The 17,192-nt window shown below is 41.6% G+C and overlaps 1 protein-coding gene and 1 long non-coding RNA gene across 4 annotated transcripts in view; both read right to left on the minus strand.

Moving 5' to 3' along the window:
* Positions 1-5,125: 5,125 nt before the first annotated feature.
* The window catches only part of LOC118388187 (complex I assembly factor ACAD9, mitochondrial-like), a 35,047-nt gene continuing 22,980 nt past the window's right edge, over positions 5,126-17,192 (minus strand). Inside the window, exons 8-9 of the mRNA XM_052506177.1 lie at positions 7,078-7,150; positions 5,126-5,606 (exon numbers count right to left, since the gene is read on the minus strand). Coding sequence (XP_052362137.1) covers positions 5,506-5,606; positions 7,078-7,150 — 174 coding nt within the window. The 3' untranslated portion in view covers positions 5,126-5,505. The remainder of the gene's footprint in view (positions 5,607-7,077; positions 7,151-17,192) is intronic.
* On the minus strand, positions 14,323-16,685 carry LOC127922420 (uncharacterized). Of its 3 annotated transcripts, none has more exons than XR_008111219.1 (5): positions 16,614-16,685; positions 16,455-16,507; positions 15,925-15,977; positions 14,423-14,999; positions 14,323-14,369 (listed from the first exon to the last, which is right to left on the minus strand). It is a non-coding gene; the product is annotated as an uncharacterized LOC127922420 (long non-coding RNA). The 3 variants fall into 3 exon arrangements; XR_008111218.1 differs by having other exon boundaries at positions 14,332-14,528; positions 14,635-14,999; XR_008111217.1 differs by having other exon boundaries at positions 14,332-14,999.

Genomic DNA, 17,192 nt, shown 5'->3' on the forward strand with positions numbered 1-17,192 from the left:
GAAGAGGAAGACAGCTGACCCATCTCCCCGACCCAGCCACAATGACCAGAAGAGGAAGACAGCTGACCCATCTCCCGACCCAGCCACAATGACCAGAAGAGGAAGACAGCTGACCCATCTCCCCGACCCAGCCACAATGACCAGAAGAGGAAGACAGCTGACCCATCTCCCCGACCCAGCCACAATGACCAGAAGAGGAAGACAGCTGACCCATCTCCCGACCCAGCCCAGCCACAATGACCAGAAGAGGAAGACAGCTGACCCATCTCCCGACCCAGCCACAATGACCAGAAGAGGAAGACAGCTGACCCATCTCCCCGACCCAGCCACAATGACCAGAAGAGGAAGACAGCTGACCCATCTCCCGACCCAGCCACAATGACCCACAATCTGACCAGAATGACCAGAAGAGGAAGACAGCTGACCCATCTGACCCCAATGACCCAGCCACAATGACCAGAAGAGGAAGACCCAGCCACAATGACCAGAAGAGGAAGACAGCTGACCCATCTCCCGACCCAGCCACAATGACCAGAAGAGGAAGACAGCTGACCCATCTGACCCAGCCACAATGACCAGAAGAGGAAGACAGCTGACCCATCTCCCCGACCCAGCCACAATGACCAGAAGAGGAAGACAGCTGACCCATCTCCCGACCCAGCCACAATGACCAGAAGAGGAAGACAGCTGACCCAGACCCCACAATGACCAGAAGAGGAAGACAGCTGACCCATCTCCCCGACCCAGCCACAATGACCAGAAGAGGAAGACGGCTGACCCATCTCCCCGACCCAGCCACAATGACCAGAAGAGGAAGACAGCTGACCCATCTCCCCGACCCAGCCACAATGACCAGAAGAGGAAGACAGCTGAGGATCCTTTGGACACTGCAGCAGGAGTTACAGAAACAGAAACGTCCAGCTAAGGCTGCGACAATTTTCACAAAACCACTTGTTGCAATTTGGATGAGTCTCTCTTGTTCAGATATCGGTAAGTGGACTGGAGGCAGGGCATGAAGGGGGATAACAAATCCAGTTGTTTGTGTCGTCCGTTTTGGGAAAGTACCTGCGTAACTGAGCACCCAACTCACTCAGGTGCTTCACTACATCACATGACATTGTTCGTAAGCTCGAGTTAATTTGCACATAAAAAATCACACAATGATGGAAAGACCTGTGTGTTGTCCTTGTTATTTAAAAAAAAAATGATTTAACCTTTATTTAACCAGGTAGGCAAGTTGAGAACAAGTTCTCATTTACAATTGCGACCTGGCCAAGATAAAGCAAAGCAGTTCGACAGATACAACGACACAGAGTTACACATGGAGTAAAACAAACATACAGTCAATAATACAGTATAAACAAGTCTATATACGATGAGAGCAAATGAGGTGAGATAAGGGAGGTAAAGGCAAAAAAAGGCCATAGTGGCAAAGTAAATACAATATAGCAAGTAAAACACTGGAATGGTAGATTTGCAGTGGAATAATGTGCAAAGTAGAAATAAAAATAATGGGGTGCAAAGGAGCAAAATAAATAAATAAATACAGTAGGGGAAGAGGTAGTTTGGGCTAAATTATAGATGGGCTATGTACAGGTGCAGTAATCTGTGAGCTGCTCTGACAGTTGGTGCTTAAATCTAGTGAGGGAGATACGTGTTTCCAGTTTCAGAGATTTTTGTAGTTCGTTCCAGTCATTGGAAGCAGAGAACTGGAAGGAGAGGCGGCCAAAGAAAGAATTGGTTTTGTGGGTGACCAGAGAGATATACCTGCTGGAGCGCGTGCTACAGATGGGTGCAGCTATGGTGACCAGCGAGCTGAGATAAGGAGGGACTTTACCTAGCAGGGTCTTGTAGATGACATGGAGTGGGGTTGTGGGTTTGGCGAGGAGTATGAAGCGACGGCCAGCCAACGAGAGCGTACAGGTCGCAATGGTGGGTAGTATATGGGGCTTTGGTGACAAAACGGATTGCACTGTGATAGACTGCATCCAATTTGTTGAGTAGGGTATTGGAGGCTATTTTGTAAACACTAATAACATGTGACTACTACACTGTAATAACACCTGTACATGTGACTATTACACTGTAATAACACCTGTACATGTGACTATTACACTGTAATAACACCTGTACATGTGACTATTACACTGTAATAACACCTGTACATGTGACTATTACACTGTAATAACACCTGTACATGTGACTATTACACTGTAATAACACCTGTACATGTGACTATTACACTGTAATAACACCTGTACATGTGACTATTACACTGTAGTAACACCTGTACATGTGACTATTACACTGTAGTAACACCTGTACATGTGACTATTACACTGTAATAACACCTGTACATGTGACTATTACACTGTAATAACACATGTACATGTGACTATTACACTGTAGTAACACATGTACATGTGACTATTACACTGTAATAACACCTGTACATGTGACTATTACACTGTAATAACACCTGTACATGTGACTATTACACTGTAATAACACCTGTACATGTGACTATTACACTGTAATAACTCCTGTACATGTGACTATTACACTGTAATAACACCTGTACATGTGACTATTACACTGTAATAACACCTGTAACCCTGTACATGTGACTATTACACTGTAATAACACCTGTACATGTGACTATTACACTGTAATAACACCTGTAACCCTGTACATGTGACTATTACACTGTAATAACACCTGTACATGAATTACACTGTAACACATGTGACTATTACACTGTAATAACACCTGTAACCCTGTACATGTGACTATTACACTGTAATAACACCTGTACATGTGACTATTACACTGTAATAACACCTGTACATGTGACTATTACACTGTAATAACACCTGTACATGTGACTATTACACTGTAATAACACCTGTAACCCTGTACATGTGACTATTACACTGTAATAACACCTGTACATGTGACTATTACACTGTAATAACTCCTGTACATGTGACTATTACACTGTAATAACACCTGTACATGTGACTATTACACTGTAGTAACACCTGTACATGTGACTATTACACTGTAATAACACCTGTACATGTGACTATTACACTGTAATAACACCTGTACATGTGACTATTACACTGTAATAACACCTGTACATGTGACTATTACACTGTAATAACACCTGTAACCCTGTACATGTGACTATTACACTGTAATAACACCTGTACATGTGACTATTACACTGTAATAACTCCTGTACATGTGACTATTACACTGTAATAACTCCTGTACATGTGACTATTACACTGTAGTAACACCTGTACATGTGACTATTACATGTAATGACTATTACACTGTAATAACACCTGTACATGTGACTATTACACTGTAATAACACCTGTAACCTGTACATGTGACTATTACACTGTAATAACACCTGTACATGTGACTATTACACTGTAATAACACCTGTACATGTGACTATTACACTGTAATAACACCTGTACATGTGACTATTACACTGTAATAACACCTGTACATGTGACTATTACACTGTAATAACTCCTGTACATGTGACTATTACACTGTAATAACACCTGTACATGTGACTATTACACTGTAGTAACACCTGTACATGTGACTATTACACTGTAATAACACCTGTACATGTGACTATTACACTGTAATAACACCTGTACATGTGACTATTACACTGTAATAACACCTGTACATGTGACTATTACACTGTAATAACACCTGTACATGTGACTATTACACTGTAATAACACCTGTACATGTGACTATTACACTGTAGTAACACCTGTACATGTGACACCTGTACATGTGACTATTACACTGTAATAACACCTGTACATGTGACTATTACACTGTAATAACACCTGTACATGTGACTATTACACTGTAATAACACCTGTACATGTGACTATTACACTAATAACACCTGTACATGTGACTATTACACTGTAATAACACCTGTACATGTGAATAACACCTGTACATGTGACTATTACACTGTAATAACACCTGTACATGTGACTATTACACTGTAATAACACCTGTACATGTGACTATTACACTGTAATAACACCTGAACATGTGACTATTACACTGTAATAACACCTGTACATGTGACTATTACACTGTAATAACACCTGAACATGTGACTATTACACTGTAGTAACACCTGTACATGTGACTATTACACTGTAGTAACACCTGTACATGTGACTATTACACTGTAGTAACACATGTACATGTGACTATTACACTGTAATAACACCTGTACATGTGACTATTACACTGTAATAACACCTGTACATGTGACTATTAAACACAGAATCTAAATATCTGAATCCAAGCTGCCACATGGATGAAGCCAACCCAGGGAAGCTGCAGGACATGCTGAAGGATCGACCAATGAAATACTTTCTCAGAAAGCCTGGCCTCGCCTCACCAGCCACTCTCGTCAGACTGTTTTCTCTGCTACCACATGGCAAGCAGTACCGGAGCGCCAAGTCTAGGTCCGAAAGGCTTCTTAACAGCTTTGTTGATGAGATCACGTTGTTTGCCCTGGGACCGTTCCTGGACCCGTCTGAGCTAGGACGACAACACCATCCCGCAACAACTTTCCTTCCACAACAAGCATCACGGCACGTACCCTCACAACCTTTAACATACAGACTAACATTATGTTCCCAAGATAATCTTAACAGTAGAGACATAAAGATGACTTCAAAAGTATCGATTACAAATGGGAAATAGGGTCTGTAACCGATGGCTATAGGAGCCGTCTCAGGTCTATCCAGCCTAAAGGCCCATAATACATAAGTGTGATGTCACTTCCTGCAGGGAGTTCCTGAAGCAGAGGTCCTTTCAGTACTAGAGGTTGGCTCCGCCCCTATCAGAAGAGGAGAGTCCATATCTACTAGAAACCCACCACCCCCTATGACATCAGACAGTCAGCCGGCCAATGACAGCCAGCCAGGGATGTCACCTTGAGTCCCAAATGGCCCCACATTCCCTACATGATGCACGACTTATTGTTCAGGGAACAGGGTACCATTTCGGACCAACATCAGACTGAAACCACACTATGAATACAAGAAGCACTTTGGATGAAAGAAATCAACACTTTAATAGAATAAATGGCCAGTAACCGACAACCACTGTCCACTTCAACCAAAGTACCATCAGTAAAACAAGGTCATTATATTCAATCGTAGTTATAAATGATATACAGAATTAAATTAACATCATATCAAGAGTTGCTTCAGAACTGAGGAGTTAGTTACTGCAATACAAAAGTAGAGGCATGTAGCCATGGATGGAAATGTAGGGTCACAGGACCCCGAGGTCAGTCTCTAGTGGCCCCCTAATGCCTTTACAGTGCCCCACTTTTAGGTTGCTACATATGGCTCTGGCCCAAAGTAGTGCACTGCATAGGGAATAGGACACCATGTCTCCTCCAGTCAGAGTTATGTTATTCTGTTCAGGTTCTAGAAGGTTCTGTCCAGAGGGTGGGAACAGACATAGGTTCTCTTCTCCAAAACCTCCCTGGCGATCTTCTTAATGTTCTCATCTTGGTTCTCAGGTGAGTCTGAAACAAAAATAACATTCATTAGCCTACACACAAACTACCTTCATTACACACACACACACACACACACACACACACACACACACACACACACACACACACACACACACACACACACACACTGATCTGATAAAACAATATACAGATGTTTTTCTCTGAGGACGTTGTGTAGCCGATTTTCTCTCTGAGGACGTTGTGTAACCGATTCTCTCTCTGAGGACGTTGTGTAACCGATTCTCTCTCTGAGGACGTTGTGTAACCGATTCTCTCTGAGGACGTTGTGTAACCGATTCTCTCTCTGAGGACGTTGTGTAACCGATTCTCTCTCTGAGGACGTTGTGTAACCGATTCTCTATCTGAGGACGTTGTGTAACCGATTCTCTCTCTGAGGACGTTGTGTAACCGATTCTCTCTCTGAGGACGTTGTGTAACCGATTCTCTCTCTGAGGACGTTGTGTAACCGATTCTCTCTCTGAGGACGTTGTGTAACCGATTCTCTCTCTGAGGACGTTGTGTCACAGATTCTCTCTCTGAGGACGTTGTGTCACAGATTCTCTCTCTGAGGACGTTGTGTAACCGATTCTCTCTCTCTGAGGACGTTGTGTAACCGATTCTCTCTCTGAGGACGTTGTGTAACCGATTCTCTCTCTGAGGACGTTGTGTAACCGATTCTCTCTCTGAGGACGTTGTGTCACAGATTCTCTCTCTCTGAGGACGTTGTGTAACCGATTCTCTCTCTCTGAGGACGTTGTGTAACCGATTCTCTCTCTGAGGACGTTGTGTAACCGATTCTCTCTCTGAGGACGTTGTGTAACCGATTCTCTCTCTGAGGACGTTGTGTAACCGATTCTCTCTCTGAGGACGTTGTGTCACAGATTCTCTCTCTCTGAGGACGTTGTGTAACCGATTCTCTCTCTCTGAGGACGTTGTGTAACCGATTCTCTCTCTGAGGACGTTGTGTAACCGATTCTCTCTCTGAGGACGTTGTGTAACCGATTCTCTCTCTCTGAGGACGTTGTGTAACCGATTCTCTCTCTGAGGACGTTGTGTAACCGATTCTCTCTCTGAGGACGTTGTGTAACCGATTCTCTCTCTGAGGACGTTGTGTAACCGATTCTCTCTCTCTGAGGACGTTGTGTAACCGAAACAAAACATATATGAGAGTTCACTAATTATAATAGCTGCAACAATTATATGTTAATATGTGGATCACATGTGATGCTGTGACTGGCTGGCTGTGTATAGAGGTCACCGAGCAGACAAGGTAAAACAAAACCTTCCAATGAGCCCTTGAGCAAGGCACTTAACCCTAATGGCTCCAGGGTCACTGTTGGAGGTGTCAGGGATAGTTGGGATATGCAAAAATACACGAGTACATGTGTGAACTAGGATAAATGTAAGCACCCCACAATGACCTCATCAAAAGTAGTGCACTATAAAGGGAATAGGGTGCCGACTCGGTCCTACTCACTCCTCTGTAGCTGAGTTAGCCAGTAGTTGTTCTTGAAGAAGGCGTCGGTACAGAACGTGTTAGCCAGCAGCACCTAGAACAATAGAAGCTCTCACATAGTTAATCAGAATATGAGGAAGGCAAACAATTAAACAACCAAAACTAAATGGAAGAAATCATACTACGCTGTTGATTAGTGTAGCAACCAATAAGCTTCAAGACATATGAATAATAAAATACAAAATATTACCATGTTGTTAGATCCTACTGCATGTTTTATTAGATTTTTATTGACCCTTTATTTAACTAGGCAAGTCAGTTAAGAACAAATTCTTATTTACAGTGACGCCCTACCCCAACGCTGGGCCAACTGTTCGCCGCCACATGGGACTCCCAAACACGGCCGGATGTGATTCAGCCTTACTGATACAGTGGTAATATTGATACTGTATACATACTGATACTGTATACATACTGATACAGTATACTTCCTGATGCAGTGGTAATACTGATACTGTATACATACTGATGCAGCGGTAATACTGATACTGTATACATACTGATACAGTATACTTCCCGATACAGCGGTAATATTGATACTGTATAAATACTGATACAGTATACTTCCTGATACAGTGGTAATACTGATACTGTATACATACTGATACAGTATACTTCCTGATGCAGCGGTAATACTGATACTGTATACATACTGATACAGTATACTTCCTGATGCAGTGGTAATACTGATACTGTATACATACTGATACAGTATACATACTGATACAGTATACTTCCCGATACAGCGGTAATACTGATACTGTATACATACTGATACTGTATACTTCCTGATGCAGTGGTAATACTGATACTGTATACATACTGATGCAGCGGTAATATTGATACTGTATACATACTGATACTGTATACATACTGATACAGTATACTTCCTGATGCAGCGGTAATACTGATACTGTATACATACTGATACAGTATACATACTGATACAGTATACTTCCCGATACAGCGGTAATACTGATACTGTATACATACTGATACTGTATACTTCCTGATGCAGTGGTAATACTGATACTGTATACATACTGATGCAGCGGTAATACTGATACTGTATACATACTGATACAGTATACTTCCTGATGCAGTGGTAATATTGATACTGTATACATACTGATACAGTATACTTCCTGATACAGTGGTAATACTGATACTGTATACATACTGATACTGTATACTTCCTGATGCAGCGGTAATATTGATACTGTATACATACTGATACAGTATACTTCCTGATACAGTGGTAATACTGATACTGTATACATACTGATACAGCTGTAATACTGATACTGTATACATACTGATACTGTATACATACTGATACTGTATACTTCCTGATGCAGCGGTAATACTGATACTGTATACATACTGATACAGTATACTTCCTGATGCAGCGGTAATACTGATACTGTATACATACTGATACTGTATACTTCCTGATGCAGCGGTAATACTGATACTGTATACATACTGATACTGTATACTTCCTGATACAGCGGTAATACTGATACTGTATACTTCCTGATGCAGTGGTAATACTGATACTGTATACATACTGATACAGTATACTTCCTGATGCAGTGGTAATACTGATACTGTATACATACTGATACAGTATACTTCCTGATACAGCGGTAATACTGATACTGTATACATACTGATACTGTATACTTCCTGATGCAGTGGTAATATTGATACTGTATACATACTGATACTGTATACATACTGATACTGTATACTTCCTGATGCAGTGGTAATATTGATACTGTATACATACTGATACTGTATACTTCCTGATACAGTGGTAATACTGATACTGTATACATACTGATACTGTATACTTCCTGATGCAGCGGTAATACTGATACTGTATAAATACTGATACAGTATACTTCCTGATGCAGCGGTAATACTGATACTGTATACATACTCATACAGTATACTTCCTGATACAGCGGTAATACTGATACTGTATACATACTGATACTGTATACTTCCTGATGCAGTGGTAATACTGATACTGTATACATACTGATACAGTATACTTCCTGATACAGCGGTAATACTGATACTGTATACATACTGATACTGTATACTTCCTGATGCAGTGGTAATATTGATACTGTATACGTACTGATACTGTATACTTCCTGATGCAGTGGTAATATTGATACTGTATACTTCCTGATACAGTGGTAATATTGATACTGTATACATACTGATACTGTATACTTCCTGATACAGCGGTAATATTGATACTGTATACTTCCTGATACAGTGGTAATATTGATACTGTATACATACTGATACTGTATACATACTCATACAGTGGTAATATTGATACTGTATACATACTCATACAGTGGTAATATTGATACTGTATACATACTCATACAGTGGTAATATTGATACTGTATACATACTGATACAGTATACTTCCTGATACTGTATACATACTGATACTGTATACATACTGATACTGTATACTTCCTGATACTGTATACTTCCTGATACAGCGGTAATATTGATACTGTATACTTCCTGATACAGTGGTAATATTGATACTGTATACATACTGATACTGTATACATACTCATACAGTGGTAATATTGATACTGTATACATACTCATACAGTGGTAATATTGATACTGTATACTTCCTGATACAGTGGTAATATTGATACTGTATTGATACTGTATACTTCCTGATGCAGTGGTAATATTGATACTGTATACATACTCATACTGTATACATACTGATACTGTATACTTCCTGATACAGTGGTAATATTGATACTGTATACATACTGATACAGTATACTTCCTGATACAGTGGTAATATTGATACTATATACATACTGATACTGTATACTTCCTGATACAGCGGTAATATTGATACTGTATACTTCCTGATACAGTGGTAATATTGATACTGTATACATACTGATACTGTATACATACTCATACAGTGGTAATATTGATACTGTATACTTCCTGATACAGTGGTAATATTGATACTGTATTGATACTGTATACTTCCTGATGCAGTGGTAATATTGATACTGTATACATACTGATACAGTATACTTCCTGATACAGTGGTAATATTGATACTGTATACATACTCATACTGTATACATACTGATACTGTATACTTCCTGATACAGTGGTAATATTGATACTGTATACATACTCATACAGTGGTAATATTGATACAGTATACTTCCTGATACAGTGGTAATATTGATACTGTATACATACTGATACTGTATACTTCCTGATGCAGCGGTAATATTGATACTGTATACATACTGATACTGTATACATACTGATACTGTATACTTCCTGATACAGTGGTAATATTGATACTGTATACATACTGATACTGTATACTTCCTGATACAGCGGTAATATTGATACTGTATACTTCCTGATACAGTGGTAATATTGATACTGTATACATACTGATACTGTATACATACTCATACAGTGGTAATATTGATACTGTATACATACTCATACAGTGGTAATATTGATACTGTATACATACTCATACAGTATACTTCCTGATACTGTATACATACTGATACTGTATACTTCCTGATACTGTATACATACTGATACTGTATACATACTGATACTGTATACTTCCTGATACTGTATACTTCCTGATACAGCGGTAATATTGATACTGTATACTTCCTGATACAGTGGTAATATTGATACTGTATACATACTGATACTGTATACATACTCATACAGTGGTAATATTGATACTGTATACATACTCATACAGTGGTAATATTGATACTGTATACTTCCTGATACAGTGGTAATATTGATACTGTATTGATACTGTATACTTCCTGATGCAGTGGTAATATTGATACTGTATACATACTCATACTGTATACATACTGATACTGTATACTTCCTGATACAGTGGTAATATTGATACTGTATACATACTGATACAGTATACTTCCTGATACAGTGGTAATATTGATACTATATACATACTGATACTGTATACATACTGATACTGTATACATACTGATACTGTATACTTCCTGATACAGCGGTAATATTGATACTGTATACTTCCTGATACAGTGGTAATATTGATACTGTATACATACTGATACTGTATACATACTCATACAGTGGTAATATTGATACTGTATACTTCCTGATACAGTGGTAATATTGATACTGTATTGATACTGTATACTTCCTGATGCAGTGGTAATATTGATACTGTATACATACTGATACAGTATACTTCCTGATACAGTGGTAATATTGATACTGTATACATACTCATACTGTATACATACTGATACTGTATACTTCCTGATACAGTGGTAATATTGATACTGTATACATACTCATACAGTGGTAATATTGATACTGTATACATACTGATACAGTATACTTCCTGATACAGTGGTAATATTGATACTATATACATACTGATACTGTATACATACTGATACTGTATACATACTCATACAGCGGTAATACTGATACTGTATATACTGTTCAAAATGGCGCTGGAAGAAATGGCAGCAGTTTTACGGGCGCCCAACCAATTGTGCTATAATCATTTTTTCCCCGCGTTATTTGTAACTTATTTTGTACATAATGTTTCTGCAACTTACGACAGAAAAGAGCTTCTGGATATCAGGACAGCGATCACTCACCTCGGATTAGACAAAGACTTTTTCTACAACAACGACGATGCACAAGACATTCTCCAAACACCCCACAGAGCCGACATCCCCATTATTTGCAAGAGGAAGCGACGTAGGTACAGAGGACAAAGAGCCGGATGCCTGGTCAGGGTCCGGAGAAGGCGAGTGGGAAAGCTGCCTTTACCGTCAATATTACTCGCCAACGTGTAATCATTGGACAATAAATTAGATGAGGTTCGATCCCGGATATCCTGCCAACGGGACATCAAAAACTAATATCCTATGTTTCACGGAATTGTGGCTGAATGACGACATGGATATTCGGGATAGACGCTGCACCGGCAGGATAGAACAGCACACCCCGGTAAGACGATGGGGGGGGGCGGTCTGTGTAAACAACAGCTGGTGCACGAAATCTAAGGAAGTCTAGATTTTGCTCACCTGAAGAAGTATATTGTGATAAATTGCAGGCCACACTACTTGCCTAGCGAGTTCTCAGCTATACTTTTCGTGGCTGTTTATTTACCACCACAAACAGATGCTGGCACGAAGACCGCACTCAGTCAGCTGTATAAGGAAATAAGCAAACAGGAAACCACTCACCCAGAGGCAGCGCTCCTAGTGGCCGGAGACTTTAATGCAGGGAAATCTAAATCAGTTCTACCAAATCTCTATCAACATGCTAAATGTGCAACCAGAGGGAAAACAATTCTAGATCACCCGTACTCCACACACAGAGACGCGTACAAAGCTCCCTCGCCCTCCATTTGGTAAATCTGACCGCAACTCTATCCTCCTGATTCCAGTGACTTGGTCTATAAAAAAGTGGTCATATGAAGCAGATGCTAAGCTACAGGACTGTTTTTCTGTCACAGACTGGAACAGGTATTCCTATGGCATTGAGGAAGGAGTTCACCACATCAGTCACTGGCTTCATCAATAGGTGCATTGAGGACGACATCCCCACAGTGACTGTACGTACATACCCCAACCAGAAGCCATGGATTACAGGCAACATTCGCACTGAGCTAAAGGGTAGAGCTCCCGTTTTCAAGGTGTGGGACTCTAACCCGGAAGCTTACAAGAAATCCTGCTTTGCCCTGCGACGAACCATCAAATAGGCAAAGCGTCAACACAGGGCTAAGATTGAATCATACTACACCGGCTCCGACGCTCACTTCTATGCTTGCTTCGAGGCAAGCAACACTGAGGCATGCATGAGAGCATCAGCTGTTCCAGGTGACTGTGTGATCACGCTCTCCGTAGCCGACGTGAGTAAGACCTTTAAACAGGTCAACATACACAAGGTTGCAGGGCTAGACTGATTACCAGGACGTGTGCTCCGGGCATGTGCTGACCAACAGGCAAGTGTCTTCACTGACATTTTCAACATGTCCCTGGTTGAGTCTGTAATACCAACATATTTCAAGCAGACCACCATAGTCCCTGTGCCCAAGAACACAAAGGCAACCTGCCTAAATGACTACAGACCCATAACGTTCACGTCCGTAGCCATGAAGTGCTTTGAAAGGTTGGCAATGGCGCACATCAACACCATTATCCCAGAAACCCTAGACCCACTCCAATTTGCAATCCGCCCAAACAGATCCACAGATGATGCAAACTCTATTGCACTCCACACTGCCCTTTCCCAACTGGACAAAAGGAACACCTATGTGAGAATGCTATTCATTGACTACAGCTCAGCATTCAACACCATAGTGCCCTCAAAGCTCATCACATAGGTGTTCTAAGGAACCTGAGACTAAACACCTCCCTCTGCAACTGGATCCTGGACTTCCTGAAGGGCCGCCGCCCAGGTGAAGAGGGTAGGTAGCAACACATCTGGCATGCTGATCCTCAACACTGGAGCTCCCCAGGGGTGCGTGCTCAGTTCCCTCCTGTACTCCCTGTTCACCCACGACTGCATGGCCAGGCACGACTCCAACACCATCATTAAGTTTGCAGACGACACAACAGTGGTAGGCCTGATCACAGTCAATGACGAGACAGCCTATTGGGAGGAGGTCAGAGACCTAGCCGTGTGGTGCCAGAATAACAACCTATATCTCAACGTAGCCAAGAGTAAGGAGATGATTGTGGACTCCCGAGCACGCCCCCATTCTCATCGACGGGGCTGTAGTGGAGCAGGTTGAGCGCTTCAAGTTCCTTGGTGTCCACATCAACAACAAACTACAATGGTCCAAGCACACCAAGACAGTCGTGAAGAGGGCACGACAAAGCCTATTCCCCCTCAGGAAACTAAAAAGATTTGGCATGGGTCCTGAGATCCTCAAAAGCCCTATAGAGTTAGTGTATAGTACAGTACTACCTCATGGCTGTAGTTCCTGAGCCCTATAGAGATAGTGTATAGTACAGTACTACCTCATGGCCGTAGTTCCTGAGCCCCATAGAGATAGTGTATAGTACAGTACTACCTCATGGCCGTAGTTCCTGAGCCCTATAGAGATAGTGTATAGTACAGTACTACCTCATGGTCGTAGTTCCTGAGCCCTATAGAGATAGTGTATAGTACAGTACTACCTCATGGCCGTAGTTCCTGAGCCCCATAGAGATAGTGTATAGTACAGTACTACCTCATGGCCGTAGTTCCTGAGCCCTATAGAGATAGTGTATAGTACAGTACTACCTCATGGTCGTAGTTCCTGAGCCCTATAGAGATAGTGTATAGTACAGTACTACCTCATGGTCGTAGTTCCTGAGCCCTATAGAGATAGTGTATAGTACAGTACTACCTCATGGTCGTAGTTCCTGAGCCCTATAGAGTTAGTGTATAGTACAGTACTACCTCATGGTCATAGTTCCTGAGCCCTATAGAGTTAGTGTATAGTACAGTACTACCTCATGGCTGTAGTTCCTGAGCCCTATAGAGTTAGTGTATAGTACAGTACTACCTCATGGCTGTAGTTCCTGAGCCCTATAGAGTTAGTGTATAGTACAGTACTACCTCATGGCTGTAGTTCCTGAGCCCCATAGTGTATAGTACAGTACTACCTCATGGCTGTAGTTCCTGAGCCCCATTGAGATAGTGTATAGTACAGTACTACCTCATGGTCGTAGTTCCTGAGCCCTATAGAGATAGTGTATAGTACAGTACTACCTCATGGCCGTAGTTCCTGAGCCCTATAGAGATAGTGTATAGTACAGTACTACCTCATGGTCGTAGTTCCTGAGCCCTATAGAGATAGTGTATAGTACAGTACTACCTCATGGTCGTAGTTCCTGAGCCCTATAGAGATAGTGTATAGTACAGTACTACCTCATGGCTGTAGTTCCTGAGCCCTATAGAGATAGTGTATAGTACAGTACTACCTCATGGCTGTAGTTCCTGAGCCCCATAGTGTATAGTACAGTACTACCTCATGGCCGTAGTTCCTGAGCCCCATTGAGATAGTGTATAGTACAGTACTACCTCATGGTCGTAGTTCCTGAGCCCCATTGAGATAGTGTATAGTACAGTACTACCTCATGGTCGTAGTTCCTGAGCCCTATAGAGATAGTGTATAGTACAGTACTACCTCATGGCCGTAGTTCCTGAGCCCCATAGAGATAGTGTATAGTACAGTACTACCTCATGGTCGTAGTTCCTGAGCCCTATAGAGATAGTGTATAGTACAGTACTACCTCATGGTCGTAGTTCCTGAGCCCTATAGAGATAGTGTATAGTACAGTACTACCTCATGGTCGTAGTTCCTGAGCCCCATTGAGATAGTGTATAGTACAGTACTACCTCATGGCTGTAGTTCCTGAGCCCCATTGAGATAGTGTATAGTACAGTACTACCTCATGGTCGTAGTTCCTGAGCCCCATTGAGATAGTGTATAGTACAGTACTACCTCATGGTCGTAGTTCCTGAGCCCTATAGAGATAGTGTATAGTACAGTACTACCTCATGGTCGTAGTTCCTGAGCCCCATTGAGATAGTGTATAGTACAGTACTACCTCATGGTGGTGAGCCCAGTACAGTACTACCCCATGGTCATAGTTCCTGAGCCCTATAGAGATAGTGTATAGTACAGTACTACCTCATGGCTGTAGTTCCTGAGCCCCATAGAGATAGTGTATAGTACAGTACTACCTCATGGTCATAGTTCCTGAGCCCTATAGAGATAGTGTATAGTACAGTACTACCTCATGGTCTTAGTTCCTGAGCCCTATAGAGATAGTGTATAGTACAGTACTACCCCATGGTCATAGTTCCTGAGCCCTATAGAGATAGTGTATAGTACAGTACTACCTCATGGCTGTAGTTCCTGAGCCCCATAGAGATAGTGTATAGTACAGTACTACCTCATGGTCGTAGTTCCTGAGCCCTATAGAGATAGTGTATAGTACAGTACTACCTCATGGTCGTAGTTCCTGAGCCCCATAGAGATAGTGTATAGTACAGTACTACCTCATGGCCGTAGTTCCTGAGCCCCATTGAGATAGTGTATAGTACAGTACTACCTCATGGCTGTAGTTCCTGAGCCCTATAGAGTTAGTGTATAGTACAGTACTACCTCATGGCCGTAGTTCCTGAGCCCTATAGAGATAGTGTATAGTACAGTACTACCTCATGGTCGTAGTTCCTGAGCCCTATAGAGATAGTGTATAGTACAGTACTACCTCATGGCCGTAGTTCCTGAGCCCTATAGAGATAGTGTATAGTACAGTACTACCTCATGGCTGTAGTTCCTGAGCCCTATAGAGATAGTGTATAATACAGTACTACCTCATGGCTGTAGTTCCTGAGCCCTATAGAGATAGTGTATAGTACAGTACTACCTCATGGCCGTAGTTCCTGAGCCCTATAGAGATAGTGTATAGTACAGTACTACCTCATGGCTGTAGTTCCTGAGCCCTATAGAGATAGTGTATAATACAGTACTACCTCATGGCTGTAGTTCCTGAGCCCTATAGAGATAGTGTATAGTACAGTACTACCTCATGGTCATAGTTCCTGAGCTCTATAGAGATAGTGTATAGTACAGTACTACCTCATGGTCATAGTTCCTGAGCCCTATAGTGTATAGTACAGTACTACCTCATGGCTGTAGTTCCTGAGCCCTATAGAGATAGTGTATAGTACAGTACTACCTCATGGTCATAGTTCCTGAGCTCTATAGAGATAGTGTATAGTACAGTACTACCTCATGGTCATAGTTCCTGAGCCCTATAGTGTATAGTACAGTACTACCTCATGGCTGTAGTTCCTGAGCCCTATAGAGATAGTGTATAGTACAGTACTACCTCATGGTCATAGTTCCTGAGCCCTATAGTGTATAGTACAGTACTACCTCATGGCTGTAGTTCCTGAGCCCTATAGAGATAGTGTATAGTACAGTACTACCTCATGGTCATAGT

This window comes from Oncorhynchus keta, unplaced genomic scaffold, assembly GCF_023373465.1.
Source record: "Oncorhynchus keta strain PuntledgeMale-10-30-2019 unplaced genomic scaffold, Oket_V2 Un_contig_25614_pilon_pilon, whole genome shotgun sequence".
NCBI lineage: Eukaryota > Metazoa > Chordata > Actinopteri > Salmoniformes > Salmonidae > Oncorhynchus > Oncorhynchus keta.